The 23469-nt window shown below is 38.1% G+C and overlaps 2 protein-coding genes and 1 long non-coding RNA gene across 4 annotated transcripts; 2 read left to right on the plus strand and 1 right to left on the minus strand.

The window, feature by feature from the left end:
* Nucleotides 1-1860: 1860 nt before the first annotated feature.
* LOC146497322 (uncharacterized) lies at nt 1861-7129 on the plus strand. Of its 2 annotated transcripts, XM_085141498.1 has the most exons (4): nt 1863-3090; nt 4306-4605; nt 4684-4968; nt 5357-7129. In XM_085141498.1, the coding sequence occupies exons 1-4, from the start codon at nt 3042-3044 to the stop codon at nt 5473-5475; spliced, it is 753 nt and encodes a 250-aa protein (XP_084997624.1). In that variant the 5' UTR covers nt 1863-3041; the 3' UTR covers nt 5476-7129. The 2 variants fall into 2 exon arrangements, with proteins under 2 accessions (XP_084997623.1, XP_084997624.1); XM_085141497.1 differs by having other exon boundaries at nt 1861-3090; nt 4684-5472.
* Nucleotides 7097-23364, minus strand: LOC146497323 (uncharacterized). Its single transcript, XM_085141493.1, has 6 exons — nt 22624-23364; nt 17214-17513; nt 16853-17128; nt 15698-15784; nt 10211-10254; nt 7097-9954 (listed from the first exon to the last, which is right to left on the minus strand). The coding sequence occupies exons 1-6, from the start codon at nt 22676-22678 to the stop codon at nt 9721-9723; spliced, it is 996 nt and encodes a 331-aa protein (XP_084997619.1). The 5' UTR covers nt 22679-23364; the 3' UTR covers nt 7097-9720.
* Nucleotides 15366-16206, plus strand: LOC146497324 (uncharacterized). The gene is made up of 2 exons (XR_014870887.1): nt 15366-15768; nt 15992-16206. It is a non-coding gene; the product is annotated as an uncharacterized LOC146497324 (long non-coding RNA).
* Nucleotides 23365-23469: the final 105 nt, after the last annotated feature.

Genomic DNA, 23469 nt, shown 5'->3' on the forward strand with positions numbered 1-23469 from the left:
TTCTTTCATCACAGCTGTCCTGTGCCATAAGTTCTGTTGACCCGCTGTAAGAGGCATAATTTAAGAAACACCAGGAACACTGAAGCTCATCGCATTGATCAAGCAGGACTTATGATCTTCACCAGCAGCTCCCTCACAGGGAAATCTTCAGCACTCCTCCGTAGGCCCGCCCCAGGAGATGGATAAACCCAGCATTTCATCAACACTGTGATGAGACCTTTGGTTTGTGTAATGTTATAAATACTCAGATACTCCCCAGAGGCTCCGGACTTTTACATAAAGATATTATATTCAGTCCTGTAGAAAGTTATATATTTAAAAATATATGATCCTCTCTGGTTACTCTGGTATGAATAAATCTGAATCACTTTATGGTAAATAACACACTAAGTGAAAAAATTCCAGATGACAAGTTTGTAGTTCAACATACAAGTGACGACCTTTGACCTTCATCAGGTTTTATTTAATTGTGTTAGAGAAAATCTCATATGCTCTTCATGCAGCTGAGTACATCAAGTGTTTAAAACGGAAGCTGTGCAGGTCTGAGATCAGCAGCTTTGTGAAACACCAAACTGAGGTCCTGTTAATGCTGATATATAGTGACACAGTTACATGGGTGATTAATCCTTTTGTTTTTTTGTCTTTAACTTTATAAATAAAACAGCTGCAGCTTTCACTACAGCACGTGTGGTACTTTAACCGTTGTACTGTTTTCATCAGTTCATTTTACAGTTAACATATGAACATGTTGGATGATCTGTCTGCTGTCACTGGGTGGTGCTGAGGACTGAATTGGAGGGCAGCTCCTGTAATCACAAAGACAACAGAACCATCAAACTCAGATATAAATTTCATCCCTCAATATTGAAATAAAGCTGATTCTTCTGTCCTCACACACTCAGGATCTGAAGTTCTTCTCTTACATTTTTTCAGTATTACAGTACACTACAGTACTTTAATCCATAGTTCCTGATTAATGAGGAGTTACTGAAGTACAAGCTTTTTAAAAAAAAAATTGTTACTGTCTTTACAAGATGTGGCAAGAGACTGAAAACATGCTGTTGTTTGCACATATTTAATATTCAGCTCTGCACAGGAGCTGAAGCAGGGTGCAGCCTGTTGCTTTTACAGTATAATACTTGTAATAAAAGTACAGTAACGGTAATTAGTGACTGCAGCCGGGGTGTTTTGCTTGATTTCTTTAGTCAGGGTAAATTCATTCACCTGCACGGATTAGCTAAACGAACCCTGACAGCCGAGTGCTCATTTTAGCTAGCTAGGTCTCAGGAGCTAGCTAAGGACGGTAGTTACGGATTAGCTTACAAACACGTTTAACTTACCGAAAAAGTGCAGCGGTTCTGTCGGGTAGTCCAGTTTTCTGAAGAACACCTCTGGCTGTCAGGTTATAACACTCGGTCGTGGTTTCGTAGCGTAAACGCTGGCCCTCCTCTCAGAGCCTACTCTCTATCTGCTATTCGCGAACAGAGATACGCAAGTTTCTCCGTGACTGCAGCTGTCAGTCAAAGCTCTTATGATGACGTTACACCCCAATTTAACATCACCGCGGTAGGAATTAGAATCAAACTTATGGGGAAGGAGACCCCTTGGACATCAATCAGCATGATGAGAACTATTGATAACAAAAGAAAGAATCTTTGGAAAAAAATTATCTTAGGAGAATTAATTTATTTTAGTCTGACCCCAGTCCCATCCACTAACATGGAGGAGGCGGGGTTTATGACCTATACTGCAGCCAGACACCAGGGGGCGATAGAGACGTTTTGGCTTCATTTTTGTTGAGCTGTCGCGTCGTCCATGTTTTCTACAGTCAATGGTTTTCTGTGAAATGCTTTACATATTTTAAATTCCCCGCCTGCATTTTTTTTCTGTCCTCCTGTTTTGCCGTTTGACTACGTTCTTCCTCGAGTGCAGTTTTGGCAGACGTTATTAGGCGGTACTGCCCCCATAGCTTCCTGTAGTGTATTACAGTTAGAAAAGCGCATTTATTACGTGGTTTTACAATATGACGCATCGACGAGTTTTTATAGTTGATGTCATTGATTATGGAGACGAATCGTTGCAGCCCTGCTCTCTTCCCCTGGGCCTGTGCATCGCCAGAACACCTGGCACAGGAGGTGCACACAGGGCTTTCTAGTCAGATGCTTGAACTACTCAGTTGGCTCCCAAGGTGTGGAGGAGTAGGAGCTACCTCCCAAACTATCAAACCCCTCACCCAGTCTCTAAGGAAAAAGCCAACCACCTCTGCTTCCTCAGCGGGATCCTCCTAGTAATCCTTCCACCGCTCGATGTTGGCAGCACACCATCCACACTATGCACCACCAAAGTACCACTTTCCCCTCTGGCAGTTTCCAGAATCACTTTGACGCTGATGAAAATCCTTTTTTTCCATTTCCTCGCCAACTCAACTACAACATCAGGTGTTTAAAATAGTAATTATGGGTAGTCTACAGGTCAATAGTACATCTGATGTAAAATATTAAGTACTCAGTACAGTTTTTTCTTTAACCTATTCTCAAGTTTAAAGCTCATACACTAAATTCTTCGATAGTATAGGATACACTTTACTACTACACTTCTTTTTAAATGGTTTTTTTAAGACAATCTGTTTGAATTCTTATTCAAAGTAAGGCCAACATATTAAAATTGACAACAGAAGATATCACTTCTGCATGAACTTTTCCTGCTGTTTTGTGTGTTAGCGAGGCGAGACTCAGCTTTTCCTGTGAAAAACATGCCCTTTTAGATGCATATTGAAGTACTAGTACTTTTTTGTGCACTTAAATTTAAAACTGTTTCCTTAACAATGATTTCAGTTCTTTTCAACAACTGTTAACTGGTGCCAAAGGGCTCTGAGAGGAAATTATAGAGGAGATGTTTTTGTGTTTGTTTTTGCGCTGACAGTCTGTGACAAGGAAACAAAGTTGTGAAAAGAGGTGGGCTTTGTGGGTTCCATCATTGCTGTAAACAGAAGTAACACACTGATGGCTTTGATGTTGTTGCATTAAGCTTAAGACTATACAATGTTTTTCTTGGTGGTACTGGCGCTGCTGTTCTGCACTGAGGCACAAGGTATGAAAAGAAATCTGCCTGATCATTTGCACAAAAAGCAATGAGACGTGTTTTGTTGCTGGTGTGTTATTTCCTGTTACGTTTTGTTTTATTGTGATCAGCAAACTGAACACCAGGAACAACAGTGGCAAACAGGAAAAGAGCAAACCTTTTATTTTATAGTAGTTATTTTTTGATTAGTAATGAATATGTGTCATCTGTAATCGTGTACCATTCTATTAGAGCAGTATGGAAGAAGAGGTTAGTAGCACGAGTGGCTTTGTTTAATATTAAAGTCTTAAAGTACATCGTGATTTCATTCGATGTGCTTCTTTCGGAGTCTGAAGACAGTTTGTCAAAGTAGTTAATGGAAGTAAAGGTTCTTACTTGTTACTGCCAATAATAATGCCAAAGTAGTGTGCTATGAAGCAAGATTAATAGGTCAGTGAGGTGACCCAGAATTTTCAGTTTGAAAAGGTGGTTGTATTTGTTCCTGAATATGTTCACTATGGTCACCTGCTCTCGAGCTCCTTATGTTCTAAGTTTTAGTTTGAAATCCCGGGGAAATGCTGTGTTTTCACTCATTTTAAAAATGTAATTTTCTGTATTCTCCTGGTGCGACGCAATATAGATTACAGATTCTCTACTGGAGTAGGTTTTATTCATGAAACCTCAAGGAACGTATCCTGTTAACGCCACAAAAACAAGCCCTACTATAGTTACCATAGCACAAACAAAAATAACTTGTATTAATTTGGTCATAATGAAAATATACTGTATGACTCTGTCATTTTACACTGTTGGAGCTGGAACCAATATAGCACAGATTATACAAAAGTGATTTAAACACTTCTCATTAGGCTATGGGACAGCTCAATGGATCAAAGTTTCAGAACTCATCGAAGATAAATGGTGTGGTAGAATATATAATATTACTAATAATAACTAATGAATTCTCAAGACTCTCAAATCACAAAGCAGCACTTTTAAATATGACAGAATGTAGAAAAAGATCTTTATATTCTGACACATCTCAAAATTTAAATGTCATTAAAAAGTCATTTTTGTTCATGGTTTCATTCAAAAAGGTTAACTTTTGTGTATTCTCAATTCATTGTGCATGTATTATTTTAAGCCTTTGTTTTCATTTTCATTATTGTATCTGATAAAAGTAAGGAATCACAGGTGTACATGACATGATACTGACAACACATTTTTGTTTTTCTGTTCTTTTAGGCCTCCAAAACGTGTTTCTCCGTCATGGAAGTGATTTACACCTAGATGTAAAGAAATCTGTTGTACTTGACAAAAAGACTGACTTTTTCTGGAAGTATAATATTACTAATTATGTTGGTAAAATTAGTTATAATAAAGAGGCAATATTGTTTGACAGTTATGAAGGAAGAGCTGAGGTCTTTGGACGAAATTTCTCTTTGGTATTAAAGAATGTAAAACACAGCGACAGTGGATATTATACTGCAGTTGTGGTTGGAGGACAAGAGCAAAGTATAGCTGAATACAAGGTCATAGTCCAAGGTACGTTTCTCTTGCCAGTATAATTTTTAAATGTTGATACATCAGAAACATCCATTCACAGTTTTTTTTATTCCCCAGATCCGGTATCTCATGCTGAGCTGACAGTGGACCATCTTTCCAGCAGTTCAGACTCCTGTAACCTCACTGTGACCTGCAGCACAGTGGAGTTTAACATCAGCAGCATTTTTAGATGTGATGCCCAAAACTGCCTGCAAGTGGAAGAAAAGAGCTTAAACGTCTCAAAATATTTTTCTTCTCTGATTGTTTACTTGCAGCAAGATACCATCTTTTGTAATCATAGCAACAAAGTGAGCTGGAAAGCGAACAAGAAGGTGATCAAGCCGTACTGTGAAAGAAAATCAGGTAAGACCATCAGTAAATTGTCCCCCCACCAAATGTGTTGGACTAACAACTTACTTTTGATGAACAAAGAGATATCTCTTCTGGTGAGACTATTATTGAAGTCAAAACAAAAATTTAACATCTCACAATAATTGTTGTTGGTCTGAGTAACTTATCTGTTGTCAAATCTGCTATTGCACAAGCTCAGTCACTGAAACTTTGCTATACATTTCCTGTATTTGGAAATAAAAAGTTTGGTCAGTTACAAAGTTCACAAACTGCTATTCACATTTTTTAGAGAAATTAGTGGTTTAGAACTTGGGCTCTGTTGTTGTTCAACGTTTGGATTAGCTGTTTGGATATGCTGTTTTCATTTTGTGAGAAATCTGTCTGTTTTCCTGTGTTGCAGGTTCAGATGGGATCTCCGTCTGTGTGGTGAAGACAGTCGTGTTCTCTGTCGGTCTGATTATCATGGTGATTGCTGTCATCAGTGTGCACCTCATGGAGAAGAAAAAGAAGGAAAAATAAACCTTTCTAATGTATATAAAGCTCAGTCTTATGTAGAAAACTTGTTTGTTTTTTCACTTGTAGCAGCTTTGGTTAAAAAATAAATCCCTGTTTCTTTATCTTATACAATGAAAACACAAAGTTGTGCATAAGAAATGTAATAATGCACTCAAGCCAACATCATACGGTACATTTAAAGACAAGAAAACATTCATGATTATTTATTAGTTAAACCCATCATGAAAATGTTTGAGGATTTGCTCCTGAGGCAAATGTGTTTCTTAAACCTCACCAGAAGAGGGCAGTGTGTTACTTTTGAGCTGGTCTGCCCACCTGTCCAACAAGATTACCAAGTGATTGAATTCCTCTGTGCAATTTCACAATGCAAGAAATGAAGGCCATCACCTCCCCAAGCAAAGAGAGACCCCACAAACATTAACTTGCATAGGATAAAGCCATTGACTGCTCTAAGTATAATCATCTGTACCCAGGGGATGCTATAGCCTGTGTATATGGACTTATAAAGAGCCACAAAGAAGGAGTCCCACTCAGACTCATCTTTAGCAGTATAAACTCAGCCACCTACAACATTTCCTAGCACCGCGCCACCATCAGAGCAAGGATGTTTTCCCCCCAATCAGATTTGCTTTTAGAACTCTGCCTTAACACCACATATTTTAAATACAACAAGGGTTTTCACTGACAAAAGTGTCACTCATTGTAAGTAGCCTTGACACGGAGGAAGTGAAAGTAAATCTTTGGGCTCTTTCACAGTGACAGCACCTAGCCACCGGTACAGATGTGGATGAAACCTGGGTTAAAACCAAAACCCAAGAAGTAGCCTTCGCTGTTCACATCAACTCAGTGGATAGAAACTTGAAATCTACCAGGGAAAATAGAAAGGACAACTATTTGCCTTTTGATCAGTATGTTAAATGAGTAGTCAAAGAGACTGTTCTTTTTACTTTTATTCATCTCCTTCAGTTGTAAGGAGTTAGCATGTAACAACCAATGTTATGATATACTGCATATACTGTTTCATACAGCATGCAGGGTGTGTTGCATTTACGTTTTACAATCTGTCTTTAAAGGAAGTTCAGTCAAGCAGAGACTTCCTGTCAACATAAAGTTGGGTTCAAATACACCTACACATCTCTCTGTCTGACGTTTCACTTTGTGCTTGCTGTTGTGCCTGTGTGTAGAGTGCAGTACAAATACTTGTCACTCACCTAACAGTCATTACTGCACATGATTCTGCTTGACGCTATTACTTTGGTTTTACAACAATAAATCTGTGATAATTTATTGGGTCAAGGTTGCTCTCTCTCATAAGGAGTCAATAAATACCACTGGTAGTTCTAACTTTGTCAATTAATCAGAGCATGTCAGAGGAGGGTTGCTGAGTAAAGTGATTTTTGTTCTTGAGGAGGCGGAGGAAACAGACATAAAGAGAGTGAAACTTAGAGGAAGGGATCAGCAACAGACTTTTGCAGAAAAGGACGGTTCCATTTTTAGTTCTGATTCTTTAAAAATATCAAAAAGCCCATCAGGAAAAAGACTTGAAATGTTTATGAAAATATAAAGTTCTAACTTCACAGCAGACAATGACAGAAATACTAAGATGTCTTTTAAATAAGCTGAGTTTTTCTTGTCTTTTTTTGTTACAAGTATATTCTTAGACAAGACAAATCAAGAGAAACTCACACCTCATGAAACAACTGAGATCAGTATTGAAATATATATTTTAGTTTGGCTGATGAAAGGCCAAACATGTAATTCCAATATATTTGACATTAAAACCATTATCTTGAAATGATGAACACAGTATTTTTCACCACTAATCAGTTCCAAAATGTTTGGCTTCAAAATAATCTTCCCAATAAATTAATTCAAACATTTCTCACAACTTGTTCTTGTTAAACCTCCTCAAAAGCAAAACATGTTTTTGTTAACCCTTTAAAGCCGGTCAGAGCGGCATGCTCTGTTTTGCATAACTATTTTTAAATCCCGGTAGCACTGCAACCACGTAAACTAGCACAATATATTTTTTTGCATATGAAACCGGAGGAGTTGTACTTACATCTTATGCCATCAGCTTGTGCTAGGTCATGGTTTCCTTCCACATATAGCTTTCCAAAAATTGCATAAAAAGCGCTTGCAGCAACAAAAACATAATATTCCAGAAACACGCTTTGCCGATCCGATCAGCTGTTCGTAACACTTCCTACGCCGGAATAGATGTCAGGGTGAACTATCGCATGTCCGCCATTACCTGCCCGAAACCGGAAGTGGCGTCATAATAGCGGAAATGTAGTTTTTTATCATCAGGGCCTTGTAAGCCTATACTGGTGTTTTTAAAAGTTATGTTTGACTTTATGACTTTCTGTGTCGTTTCTGGGATGCTTAGAAGTCAAATTGCACTGCTGGAAATAGTTTTATTTGATGCATATGCTGTTTTTTTTGCAAATTTGCACTATAATATTTATTTTCGTTTTTCCCGCAGTATATACAAATTGGTGTATTTCAAAAATAAAACTATGAAGGCACTCAAAATAAATTTCCTGTGGTGGGAAACTATTTTGTGCAACTTTTTTGTATTTACAGTTTTCAGGGATAAGCCTCTTAAATTTCTCTAACTAGAAATATATGTTAAAAAAACAAAAACAATTTTCAATTTTTTTGTAGTTTATTGCACTTTTTTGCAATTTATGTAATTACTATGCACTTAATCCATACATATTATTAGAATTTGGGCTATAATGGTTGTATTGATGTTTAGCAAAATGGCACTACAGCATGTAAAAATATAATATAAGCTCTGGCGGACTTGGTTCTATGGTCTTTTACAAAAACACTTTAGTTTCCTGGTACAGAAGCTAAATTTAAAGAAAAAACAAAACAAAACATGACGGCAATGAAAACCTTTTTTGTCTTATATACTTTTAGCTTTGGTTCTATGTGTAGTTCACTATGACCTGTGAATACAAAGGCATTCAGTCTGAGTCGTAAAACAGGAAGAGATCTGATCTTTTGGACATGTCATCTTTATCAAGAAACCAAATGTACTGACTGGCAGTAACATGTAGTCATGAGGGTAAATATGGGGAAACTCCATTAGACATGTGACATTTGGTCAAAACTTATTTAGAATTAGTATAACTCCAGAAAGTTTTGTCTGTTGCAGCTCGCTTTCCACAACAAATTTAAGGTGGCTGTTAACTAACGAAGTCTTCCTAATGAGACTGGATTTTGATTTAATACATTTCTCCAATAAAGTTCAGATCAGGGATTTTGAACACATCTTACAGTGCCACATACAGCCCACTTTGATAAGTGTGCCAGACCAGTTCATTTTAATTTATATAGCGCCAAAGCAAAACATCTGTCAAATCAAGGCATAACCAGTGAATCTCCTCTTCCTGTCAATGTAAAGAAGTTTAAAATCAGATATTTTAATACAAGAAAAATTTCAACTGTACGTCTTGGTTTTTATGTACGATAAGAAATTTTAAAAATGTAAAAAACCTGTCAGCACAACTCTTTGGGCTTAAATTGGAAGAACTGAATGTGTAAAATCACATAAAAGGTTCTGCTAGCTAAATTCCCAGACCGTTTTGTAATTATATAACAAAGTTTTAGTTAATTCACAATTTATTTTTTACTGAACCACAGGAATTTCCATGGTAGATATTGAAAAAAACAAGAACTTCTGTCATTCAATTGTATAACTATTATAGAATTTATATTATAGGATTTATATTAATGTAGTACAAATGTAACAAAAGCTGTAATACTTAAGAACATACATTTAAGAGAGAAATACATTTAAAATTGATGCCCTCCTTCACATTTTTAAAAGCCCACAGTGGGCTGGATTGGAGTCTGATATTTGTCACCTGTGGTTTAGATCTATAAAAAAAAAACTTGAAATGTATTAACTTTTAGTTTTCTTTATAGTCTGTAATACATAAATAGTAGCAATAATTATTGATAAAGATTAAATGCACTGCATTATTCAGGAAAACTGCAAAAAAAGAAAAATGGATTTAAGCATATACCTCTATAAACAAAATATTGTACTTCACAGTAAGCCATCACCATCTAAAACACAAAAAATTACTACAAAAAAAGATAATGTTTGAAAACATTAAGAAAATATTCAGTTCATTTGTGTTTTAAACAGGTGATAAATTTGATCCAACATGTCCTCTGTGCCAACATTTTAGAAAGAAAAGCAGAGTTCAAGTGTTCAGAGTTCATATGTGTTTAGCCTTGTGAATTCATACTACTGATGTTCTCCAGCTCTGTTTGTTGGGCAGTGACTGTGGGCCTGGTAGCTCTGGTAACCTGAGCATACACCGTCTCTGGCTGTGGAATTTTTTTTGACTTTGTGGATTCTGTTTTAGGGTGAAACTCCACCAGGGCATAAGTAGATGTTGGAGAAAGACTCGAGGCATCTCCTGGAACATTCTCATTTCGAGTTTGGCCTGGAGGGTGCTCCTAGAAACAAATCAAAAGTGTTTTGTTAGAAAAACAAAACAAAAAATGTGTGGAGCAGTTAGTGTAGGAAGGAGATGGAGGTTGATTTTGGACAGACACATCACGCTCTTATGTAGAAGACTCATGTAACCATTCTTAATTTGAAGGGAATTTAAAATAAAACTGATTTTGTTTAGAAGAATCAGTTCTCAGCTTTTTAATTGCTAGAATAACACATTTTGTCTTTTTTCTCTTAAGAAAAAAAGTGTTCACTTACTTGAGCAGCCTCATACAGTTTATTTTCCTGGCTTCTTCTTTTACCTGCAAGTCAGTCACAGAAAATACAGATTTACTTACTATGCATATTTTCCACGGGAACTTCTAAATTCCTCATTGGAAATAACAATGACTCCAGATCAGTTCATGTTAGCTACAGAGAACTAATACATCACTGTCCTGTTATCATACAGTGAATTGATCAGTGTGTAAATTAAATAAATAAAATCATCAATCTTTATTGGTCAATAGGAATTTTCATTTTTTTTAAATAACTTTCATCCTTATAAAATAGATTTACTATTAGTGTTTGGTGCTATTTTAGATGCAACAGTCTGTCATGTATCTCTTCTATACTGCTGGTGAAGAGATGAGGTTTAGAGGGTTTTCGCATATTATAATATTACTCGAAGCCATGAACAACAAACTGGTTAAGGGCCTGTATTAACTGTGCAACCTTCCTTTTCACAGTTATGTCTCAAGTACGTTAATGGAAGGCAGCAATTAACAATCACCAATAAATTCTCTAGAAATATTTAAACTATTTAATGCTATTTAACCAGGTAGGATTAGCAGTATTTTTTTTCTTGAGAGAACTGCAGATGCTGCATCGATAAACAAGACAGCTGTGTCTGCAGTTTTTTGTTTTGTTTTTTATGAGCAGTTTTAATTAATTACTGGTCAAAACTTGTTTCATGCAGTATTTGTATCCAATTCAACTTTTACTGGAGCTCAGGCAGCTCCACAACACACAACAACTGGAAACCTGGTGAGATACAGATAATGTTATATTCAAAGCAAACACCGAACCTATCCCAGTTGTTATAGAGCAAAAGGTGCGGAATAATTTCTGGCACAAATTTGTGCAACAACAGAGTTTGCTTCAAAGCTGCACTTCCCACAGTAATATGTGTATTAAAAATAGTAGCAACAAAAGTGGCAAAGTATTTTAAATCTAGGTTAAACACACAAAAAAAGCTTTTAACGGCTCATTCTTTAGCTGGTACCAAATATTTAGATAATATATCTTTTTAGTAGATTTCAGTTTTGTCTGTTTTTTTGTTGTTTTGTGTGTATGTGTGTGTGTTTTAGTGATGGTGGCGAGGATGGAACCTGTGGTGGCGGTTAATAGAAACCATATATGTGTACATATATATATATATATATATATATATATATATATGGAACCAGGGCACCCTGACGAGAAGTGGGCTACTGGAACAAGAAGGCATCGGTGGGCAAGAGACGAAAACAGGGCGTTGTTGGAATGCTACTACGCAAGTAACCCCGGCGGAAGGGGCTACATGAATAGGATGAGGGACCTATGGATTCTTTGATACCCAACATCCACAATGATGGCGAAACAACTAGTAGCTCAGTGTTCCAACATCCGAAAGAAGGGACTGCTCTCACAGCTAGAGATTGACGAGGTACAACATAAATGCTACGGCAAGGAGGAGTCAGGACGCCAGGTCAGGGGGGAGATATCATCACCCCCACCCGAGATTGGGTACATAGCCCCAAGTGCGACAGGAGAAGGATCGTTGAGTGCGAGAGGAACTGACCTGAAAGATAGGATCATGGCCAAGCTTGAAACCTGGACCCCCCGTTGCCGGTTACCAAGATTAGGTGAAGTACCCTCAGAAGGTCTGCTAGATGATGTTAATGCAGCACTACGGACAATACCTACAGCCACGATTACCGACACTAACAAGCTGATCTACAATACGGCAGCAGTGATCAGTAAGATGCTTGGCTACAAGTTGAACAGCCACAAGGGGCAGTACCCTCCATGGAGAAGGAGGCTAGAGGGCAAGATCAAAGTAGCACGGAGGGAGGTTAGCCAACTAACGGAGTTGCAGAAAGGTGCGACAAAGAAGGTGCATAAGAAATACAGCAAGCTGTCCATACCTGAGGCCTTGGAAACTGCCAAGCAAAGACTCACAGCCTTGGCCAGCCGCTTGAGGAGGTACACCAGAGAAATAGAAGGCAGGAGAATAAACCAGCTGTTCTCCACAGAACCAGCAAAGGTGTACTCTCAGTGGCAAGGGAACAATAATAAGAGAACAGCACCACCAAGGACGGAGCAATACTGGAAGAGCATATGGGAGAAGGACGCAACCCATAACGGCAATGCTCAGTGGCTAGTGGATCTGATGGCAGACCATAGCGACCTCCCTGAACAGGGTCCAGTAACCATCACAGTGGCAGATATCCAAGAAAGGGTCTCTAGTATGAAGAGTTGGACAGCACCAGGGCCCGACATGGTTCACGCCTACTGGCTAAAGAAGCTGACTGCACTCCACGAGCGTCTGGCAGCACAAATGAACCAGCTGCTAGTTAACGAGGGACACCCGGAATGGCTAACCGAAGGTCGGACGGTCCTGATCCCCAAGGACCCCAAGAAGGGACCAGTCCCCTCGAACTACCGACCAATAACCTGCCTCAGTACTACATGGAAGCTCCTGTCAGGCATCATATCGGCTAAGATGAACAGGCACATGGGTCAATACATGAGCGGGGCACAGAAAGGAATTGGCAAGAATACCAGAGGTGCAAAACACCAGCTACTGGTAGACAGAACAGTCAGCCGAGACTGCAAGACCAGACTAACCAACCTGTGCACTGCCTGGATTGATTACAAGAAGGCCTATGACTCAATGCCCCACAGCTGGATACTAGAATGCCTAGAATTGTACAAGATCAATGGGACCCTAAGAGCCTTCATCAGGAACTCAATGGGGATGTGGCGTACAACACTAGAGGCCAACTCCAAGCCCATAGCACAAGTCACCATCAAGTGCGGGATCTACCAAGGAGATGCTCTGTCCCCACTGCTGTTCTGCATAGGCCTGAACCCCCTCAGTGAGATCATTAACAAGACTGGCTACGGATACCGACTACGGAACGGAGCAGTTGTCAGCCACCTCCTGTACATGGATGACATCAAGCTGTATGCCAAGAGTGAACAAGACATCGATTCACTGATCCACACTACCAGGCTATACAGCAATGACATTGGAATGTCGTTCGGGCTGGAGAAGTGTAGTCGGATGGTAACAAAGAGAGGGAAGGTAGTCAGAACTGAGGGGATTGAACTACCAGAAGGCAACATTGCAGACGTAGAGGACAGTTACAAGTACCTAGGGATCCCACAGGCGAATGGGAACCATGAAGAGGCCGCTAGGAAAGCTGCAACCACCAAGTACCTGCAGAGGGTCAGGCAAGTCCTGAGGAGTCAGTTGAACGGTAAGAACAAGATCCGGGCCATCAACACCTACGCCCTGCCCGTGATCAGGTACCCTGCTGGGGTAATAGGCTGGCCAAAGGAGGAGATAGAAGCCACTGACATAAAGACAAGAAAGCTCCTTACCATGCATGGAGGGTTTCACCCCAAGTCCAGCACCCTGAGGCTGTACGCTAAGCGGAAGGAAGGGGGTCGGGGACTGGTGAGTGTCAGCACCACAGTCCAGGATGAGACAACAAACATCCAAGAATACATCACGAAGATGGCCCCAACTGACAGCGTGCTCAGTGAATACCTCAGGCAGCAGAAACCCAAGAAAGAGGAGGGAGACGAGGAACCATCATGGAAGGACAGGCCCCTGCACGGTATGTACCACCGGCAGATAGAGGAGGTGGCTGATATCCAGAAATCCTACCAGTGGCTGGACAAAGCTGGACTGAAAGATAGCACAGAGGCACTAATCATGGCAGCACAAGAACAAGCTCTGAGTACAAGATCCATAGAGGCTGGGGTCTATCACACCAGGCAAGACCCCAGGTGCAGGCTGTGTAAAGATGCCCCAGAGACAATCCAGCACATAATAGCAGGGTGCAAGATGCTAGCAGGCAAGGCATACATGGAACGCCATAACCAAGTGGCCGGCATAGTGTACAGGAACATCTGTGCCGAGTATAACCTGGAAGTCCCGAGGTCAAAATGGGAAATGCCCCCAAGGGTGGTGGAGAATGACCGAGCTAAGATCCTGTGGGACTTCCAGATACAGACGGACAAAATGGTGGTGGCTAACCAACCGGACATAGTGGTAGTAGACAAACAGAAGAAGACGGCCGTAGTGATCGATGTAGCGGTTCCGAATGACAGCAATATCAGGAAGAAGGAACACGAGAAGCTGGAGAAATACCAAGGGCTCAGAGAAGAGCTCGAGAGGATGTGGAGGGTGAAGGTATCGGTGGTCCCCGTGGTAATCGGAGCACTAGGTGCGGTGACTCCCAAGCTAGGCGAGTGGCTCCAGCAGATCCCGGGAATAACATCGGAGATCTCTGTCCAGAAGAGCGCAGTCCTGGGAACAGCTAAGATACTGCGCAGGACCCTCAAGCTCCCAGGCCTCTGGTAGAGGACCCGAGCTTGAAGGATAAACCGCCCGCAGGGGCGTGCTGGGTGTTTGTTTTTTTTATACCTTTCAGCCAAATTCAGATTTATTATCTGAAAGGGATTAAATTCGACCCTACATTTCAGTCCAATTATTTCTTAACCCTCCTGTGAATGTGTACTAATTATGTGTATTAATTAACTTATGGAACATTTTAAAGCAGTTGGGTATGTTTTAGTTCAAATGTAGCAGCATCCCAGTGCTTTATTTGTCATTTTTATCGCTTCTGTCCCATATTGTCTTACTGAGGGACACCTTTATTTTTTAGACCCATTTTTGCAGTCCGGTGAAGATCCATGAAGCTTTGAGGACAATTCATTTAAAGAAAATAATCTAGACAGGACAAACTGGATCCATAGATTAAATGTTACAGCTTACTTCATTTCTAATATTTGCTCATTTGTTCATACCTGTGAAATTAGGGAAAATGTAAGAACCAATATGTGACCTAATTGAACACCTTTTGAAGATGTGAGGCAAATTAAACCAGACATTATGAATGAAAATTACACTTTTAAAATGTCTTAGAAAGCAGATCCATACTGTTTGTCTTGATGCATGCTCAATCATCGTAGTAAGTAAATCCCAAAAGGTTGATTCTGTGTCAGTGTCCTGAAACTTTTCCATGTGTCCCTTCTGCAACACACCTGAATATAATTGGTAGGTTATTAGCAAGAGTATAGAACTTTACTGCATGCTGATGTGGCAACCTCTTACCCTACTCAAGTAAATTTAAGTAAATTAAAGTGTTTGGAAAAATGTACTTCTAAAAGTACTTTTATTGCACCATGTTCATGAGCTGCTGTATCATGAATCAAATGGCTCAATTGCAACCTCAGCAGGCAGTCAAGTTCGATAGTCTTGCTAATGACCCACTAACTGAATTCAGGTGTGTTGCAACAGGGACACATAGAAAAGTTGCAGGACGCTGGCCCTCGAGGACTAGAGTCTGTGTAAACATTACACAGTCCCGATCAAAAGTTTAAGACCACTTGAAAAACTTTTAATGGGGACTGTATTAGATTTCAGTGTATTTAAGTAGCAACAATTCTTATTTTCTGTTTTTGCTGAAAAAATACACAGGGACTTACGTTTTGTGACAATGCAAATGATGACAATGATGACAATGAAAACACAGAAGCCACCAGAAGCTGCAATTATGGTGGGTACATTGGAAACTGTAAAGAAAACAAAATACTTAATCATAAACAATATGACCAGAAACTGTAATTTTAAATTTGCAGTTATTTTTGTAAGTCTTTCTGTTAAATCTCAAAAGGTTTGACTACCAATCAAAAATCAAAAAACACCAACCATACATTATTAGATTTAGAACTTTTCATACACTTCTGTGACTGTTTATGGAAAACGCAAATCCTTTTTAGATCACTACCTTGGTTAATGGCATGTCTGTTGCGAGAATGACTGGACAGAAACCAGGAATTTATGAACTACAATGGAACACAGGACACACGGTGAGAGAGACTGAAACAAGGAACAGAGGGACGCTCAGCCGACACTAATCACAGACAAATGAGACAAGGTAAGCAAAACTGAACATGTTACACATGGGAAACGGGACACAGGCTACCAAAATAAAACAGCAAATGAGCAACACTGAGACTTGGACCAAGATATACAATACAGAAAGGTAAACAAACACAGATTTGGCTGAACTAGACAGAAACACATGACAAGCAAGACAAATCAGAGATAAAGAAACCGGACTAAATGTTACTACGTAAACTTAAGAAACCAGAACACAAAAGAATCTATTAATAACCTTGGGTTAACTATTTACAACATGGAACTGAAACCAAAACAGAACAATGTAACAAAGATTATCAAAAATACAAAACTAAAGAAAACTTAAAAACCCTGGATCATTTCACAGACATTTGGATACACAACATGTTGTGCTTGTGCCTGCAAGGAAGTAGTGCCTGTATCATCAAAACAAGTTCTTTCAAAAGCAAACAGACATTTTCCTTTAAGGTAAAAAAGAAAATGGTATTTATGAGAACAAATGTATCCCAATTACACCATAGTAGTTTCAAGTTCTTTGAGATTTTAATACCTTCCGTTTTATCTGAAATACATGAAGAGATTCATATAAAGAGAGGAAGTCTTTAAAGATCAAAAAATAGTTTAAGTTTATAGTTTTAGTTTTTTGTTCTGCTGCATAAAATCTTTAAATGGTTATGATTTAAATCAGTCATTCATGTATTTATGGGTTTTAACCTTACCTGTCTTTATCTGACAGTAGGGTTTATTCTTCTTACTCTGTTCCACGCTCACTTTGTTGCTATGATTACAGATGATGAAGTCTCCATGCAGGTAGACAATTAAAGATGAATAATCATTTGTCTTCTTCAAACTATTTTTGTCCACCTGAAAGCAGTTCTGGGCATCACATCTAAAAGTCTTGCTAATTTGAGAATCCACTGTGCTGCAGGTCACAGTGAGGTTACAGGAGTTGGTGGACACAGAGTCCACTGACAGGTTAACTGGAGTCACTGGATCTAAAGAGTAACAGGCACGAAGTGTTTTAAAACAGGTCTATGCCTTATCAAGATTTCAAAAAGTTTAATGAAAACAGAAACCTACCTTGAACTATGACCTTGTATTCAGCTACATTTTGGTCTTTATTGCTAACCATGAATGCAGTATAATCTCCACTGTCATTGTGTTGCACATTCTTTAACAGCAACCCGTAATTCTGTCCAAAGAGCTCAGCCCTTCCTTCATATGTGTCAAACACTACTGGATCATTATTAAAAGCACATTTAGCTATATTGTTAGTTATATTAACTTTCCAGAACAAATCTGTCTTTGTGTTTAGTACAACAGATTTCTTTATATCCAGGTGTAAGTCCGTTCCACGGAGGAGAAACACATGTTGGATCCCTGAAAGAAAAACAACAAACTTGATGTGAGAATCCTCTTATTAACATGCTACTGAAAGTCTCTCAAATTAAATACAATAGATATTTTGTCAGTATTGTTTTCTTGACTACTTTATTATTTACTTATTTATTTATTATTGTTTAGTCAAAATTGTTACATCATCTATTTATATGTTTATAATTACACATATTTATTAGTGTAAATATGTGTAATTGCTATTCAGCTGGAATAAAACACCCTTACACCAATCAGATCTCTAAAATTAATATAGATTTGTGTGTAACTGCCCAAATGTTTGATTGTGGTTTTCCCCTTCCCCAATCTGATTCCCAATCACATGTAGCACATTCCACATCATCCTTCAGTCACTGGTTGTCTAGGTGATTTTCAACAATATCCTATTAGGATATGACTTCTACCCAGCTTTGAATGGTGCGCCTCTAATATCTGGATTTGTCCAAATTTATGAAACTAACCAAACTAACCAGAACCTTTTTCGTCTTGGGAAGCATCTCTGCTTCCCTCCATGAGAGGAAATGAAAACTGTTGAAATCCTTACTCGTAGCCTTTCAGACCATAACTGTCTGCTTGAACATCAAACAGTATTTCTTGAAAACACTCTTATATCTTATCTTTTTATTATTATAATTTGTAATTTGCATTTACAATAATGAACTAACGAGAACTGGGGAATTTTTTTCATTAAACTGGAAATTTATCTGACAGTGCTGTGACTAAATTTAAAGAAGTGATTCAACTGTTATTTCCTTCAATAGACAAAAGCCCCACAGCTACTGAGCTGCTGATTTTCTTGTAACTACAGTTTTATACTGTATTACTGTAATATTGTTCACATTTTCTCATTTAGGATCTAAAATTGCAGACCATCCACTGCTTGCATATGTCTGCAGTGAATAGACACTTATATAGTGTCCATCAATTGTTTGTGTGTTCTTCTAACTCTGTTTTTTTAAGTTGAATGTTCATCTAAAACATACGTCACTCTCAAAGCGTAAATGTGTGTACTCAGAAAGAGGAGGTAATAAAAATATTTTTCTCAGTAGAATAATTTTAGCATCCATTTAGCGAGTGACTGCTGACAGATTTAAATTAGAAAGTGAAGACACTGAAGACATTGGAGTTTATCTCACAGCTATCAGAGTCTCATATGTGCTCCTTCATCTACTTGCAGTCTCATAGCTGTGACCACACACTTAACCACATCTCAATTATAATATCAGCATTATATATTATTATGTAGCATTTCACATTTAACTTTGATCAGTAATCATGCTGTTTCTGTTGATTTCACTTTGTTGTAAGGAGTCATTCAGCATATGTGATCACCCATTTTATGACATACTGCTATATACTGTTGCTTCATACAGCAATAGTATTTTGTCTGTTAGTTTTTGTTACAGTAAAACTAACTATAAGAGGAAGTTCAATCAAGCTTTTACACAGATGACCAAAGAGAAACCCACAGTCTGTCTGCCTGATGTTTGCATTTGTGCTTGTAGCAGTTTGTAAAGTATTGTTGCAGGAGTGCAGTACAAAAACGTGGTACTCATGTAGCCGAGTTAATATTGTAGATCATAGGTGTCAAACTCTGGCCCGCGGGCCAAATTTGGCCCGCAGCCTAATTACATTTGGCCCGCGAAGCCATACCAAATTATTATCAGAGCTGGCCTACTGGTATTATACAGCTACACAGCAAATCCAGCATGTCCAAATTAACACTGTCAGATTTGATTTCAACACTTTTAAAGTGTCTATATGGGTCCACACCAGAGAGTGTTAATTTAACTCTTTTTGGAGAGTTGGTATGTTAACTCTGATTTAGTGTTAAACACCAAATCTCTCTGGAGTTGATAATTTAACACTTGGTGTTAAGAGTTTATATATTAACTCTCAAAGAGTATTTTAGTTTAACTACGTAAGAGTTATCTTCTAATTAATTCTAAAAAACGGGAATTTTACTGTTCTGAACTTCTAGAAATTTCTTCTGGAAATAAACATTTACTAAAAAGACGCAATGGTTTTTGAAAAACATTTATTCTGAACTGTGCACCACAATTTCAAAACATTTTCTGAAAGATGTAACAGTGTACATGTTCTCACTTTCATTAGAATTTCGTTTATCAAAAGGTCTGACATAGGTGAGCTGGTAAATGCAAATAACAGCATTCTCATCACTTATTTCAATAAATACAAAATACAATATGCATGTCCTTCATTCATCACTTTGTGGAACTTCAACGCACTTCTGCTCTCCCCCATATTCCATCTTCACAAGCATATCCTATGTGGAGATTGAAAACAAAATTAGCTGACACTAATTAATGGCACAAATCAATTGCAGCACAGTAAAAAAAAGAAAAGGAATCCTTTGAGCCATTACTTGTGTAAAGTATTTTCCCAAAAGACAAGGACACAGACAACAGGTAATACTGAACTAAATGTAAAACCTCAACCTTTTTCATTTTTACCTAAACCGTGTGCACAAAACTCTGGAGGAATCTAAGTGCTAACGTAGAACTCAGTCGGGACTCGGGACATCTGCTACTGCTGTTTGCTCGTTTTTTATGGAAGATCATTTTCAGGCTTCAAGTAGCACCATTATATCAACATTTCACATTCTAGACATTGTTTTAAGTGTATTTGACCAAGAAATTTGACTGAAAATTCACATGCAAGCTTTTTTTCAAGGCTGTGGTATTTGCCCGCAAACAATACCTTTCAGCTAGCTAAAACAGAATATTATGCTATCACCGAGCAACATGGCTAATGCCTTTCACACAGCTTTGTCTCAACTCCAAAGAGCCACAGAAGTAAAAGCTAATAACAATAATTGAAACAATCTTTGAAAACATGACTTACCAAGCATGGCAAACAACTCAAATATGTAGAGCAAAATGTTCTGAAACGGCTTCACTTCAGCTTCGATTGGAGCCGTGCTGGGGGCGGAGTCTGTGAATTTACTCTATTGGTGTCATAGCCCCTGTAGGAGTTCAGAGTTAAGAGGTCAAGAGTTAATGTTTCCATTGTAACACCTCCAGATTTGAAATAGAAACACTCATTTTTAACACTCGATTTTAACTACTATTATTTTACACCTCAGAGTTACATTAAAAGAATGTGACTCTACTTAGAGTAAAATTAACTCTAAGACTACTAACACCAAAACATTTAACACTTTTGAATTTGCTGTGTAATATATATATTGTTTAGTATTAAGCTTTGCTTGTTCCATATTCAGTTTTTCAGCAAAACTTGTATCATTCTTATATCTGGAGGAATAAATATATTTCAATAAATATTAATGTTAGCCCGCGACTTTGTTCCAGTTTTGAATTTTGGCCCACTGTGTATTTGAGTTTGACACCCCTGTTGTAGATGATTCTACTTGCCATGATTACCATAATTTCACAGCAATGAAGCTGCAGAGATGCATTGGGCTAATGTTTCCTTTTTTTCAGAGGTAGTGAATAAATACAACTATCAATGTGAAGTTAAGTTCATCAGAGCATATCTGAGAATACATGACCACTGGAAGTTATAGAAACATTAAAGAGAAGATTTGCAAATGGGTTTAAAGCTCTGGGTCACCCCTGCTCCTGTCCTGCCTTTCTCCCCTGACCGCTCTTCCTGGGTCCCCTCTGCTATCCATTCTCACAGGTCTGGTGCTCCAGTTTCCTGCTTACTGTCCTCTTTTTGGCGTCCAGTTAAAAAAAGAAAAAGCTTCGTGCCATGATGTCAGATTGTGGTAATCATGACACAGAATTGTATTGTCTTTTAACTTCTGGCTTTGAAATATATATTAAAAAATATATATGTTTAATGAAATGTATAATTTGAATAATTTACAAATATATACATTTGGTAGATTACAACACAGCAGTCTCTACACTGGCCCCTTCCTCCCTGCTCTCAAGGCCAGTAATTTCTTCTGAACTCAGCTGGGTACAGAGAGTACGGTAGTTCCAAAGAAGTGGAACAAGCGGGCATTAGCCAGTTATAATGGGGAAGTATAAACAGAAAAGAGTGACATGACCCTGACCTGGCACTCATGGAAATTTCCCTCTTACAGTCTTTTGTTCATCAAAATTGTAATGAAAACATTGCATTTAAAAATAAACTTGTTGAACAGGGGTTCTGCCAAATGATGTCCAAATTATTCTAAAATGATTATATAATCAGTGGCTTATTCTAGTTCTAGCTCACAAATGCATGACAGAATGTTGCGGGTGGAAACACAGACAGAGGGAGAGAAGTGATACTGACAAGAGGAAAGACTTAAATAGATAGATGTCAGCAACTGACATCTGTGTGTGTGTGTGTGTGTGTGTGTGTGTGTGTGTGTGTGTGTGTGTGTGTGTGTGTGTGTGCCTATGTGACAGAGAGACACATATTATCTTTTTACAACATGTGAACATGGCTGCTTCAGTTTTCGATTTAATATCAGACACTTTAAAACTTTTTGTGAATTTGTGTTCTACTGGTTTTGAGTGGAGTACAATGGTTCAACGCTTATCAAAAAAATCTAAGGGAATTTTGTTTATTTGCACTACATGGTTTGTTGAGTTACTGAAGAAGAAGTGGACTGATCCCTACCAAGACTAGCCTGCAACATGGAACGTCACCTCTCTGGTGAAGAAGGGGCCGGATAAAACTACATTTTAATTCAACTTCAGCCAAATTGATTTGGGAAAATAATTGAAAAATGACACAAAGAAATCAAGCAGATAGTCAGCACTTACCAGCCCCATGTTACCATTATTCATAGTTCAGAAACATCAATGTTGAAATTCAATCTGATTTTTCATTTGTTAATATGTCAAAAGCATTCTTATTGCAATGTAATTATTGTAATTTCAATACCAATTTTCTTGCCTGGTATTCATTTTTCACTGTATTTATTTGACTTTCTTCCACCCTGACAATTATTTATTATATGTCATTTGTTGTTTGTCTTTTACAAACAATTTAGTGCTATAGTACAAAACCAGATTCCAAAAAGCAAAGGAGACGAATCACTTTGACATATTAGTGTACAAAATAATACTAACAAAAATATAATATTAATCAGAGTGTAAAAATAAGTGTTTACCTTGTATTTCAAATGAAAGCAGCAACAGAACTCCCCAAAATAAAATACGTGCCATCTTCACACCTTCTTTGAAAATCAGGAAGTGCAAACTTCCTCATTCAAGATTTTCAGCAGTGATGCACACAGCCTGTGTGGGTTGTCCCAAGACTAAAACCTCTATGTGACGATAGTGACATAAATACAAAGAATGACTCTCCTCTCTTCTGAGCTTTCTCTTTCATTGTCACTTTTTTGTTTTTTACATTGTATTCCTACTGTATAAATCTTTTACAGTAAAAGATTATAAATAAATGAAATGTTTCCACCTACCAAAATGTTCAACCTAATATTGGAAATGTTGAGTTCGATTCGGATCAACAGTAGTCTGCTTCACTTACACAGTTTCATATTTGTTAAATTAGGATATAGACTAAACTGAAATTTGCTCCAGAAAGGCTCAATCCCCAAAGGTATGATAAGAGATTTCAACAGTATTAGGATCACTTAAAGCAAAAACTTGAAATTGTGTGGATTATGGGGGGAAAAGAAAAAACGTGATAAATTTCCAAGACAAAAATGTGCCAGACAGGCTGGTCTGAGCACTTCATAAACTGATGATCTACTAATATTTTTCTACACACTTTGAGAAGTTTGATTAGACTGGTTAGTTAAATAACCATCATTTATGACCAAGATATGCAAAAGCACATGTCTGAACACACAACACATCAAAACTTGAAGCAGATGGCTTACAGCTGCAGACTACACTGTATGCCCTTCCTGTCAGCTAAGAACAGGAAACAGAGGCTACAGTCTGCATGTGTTCACCAAAAAGATTAAAAATCATTCTAAGAACTGAGACAAAAG

This window comes from Neolamprologus multifasciatus, chromosome 18 (assembly GCF_963576455.1).
Source record: "Neolamprologus multifasciatus chromosome 18, fNeoMul1.2, whole genome shotgun sequence".
NCBI classification, from domain to species: Eukaryota; Metazoa; Chordata; class Actinopteri; order Cichliformes; family Cichlidae; genus Neolamprologus; species Neolamprologus multifasciatus.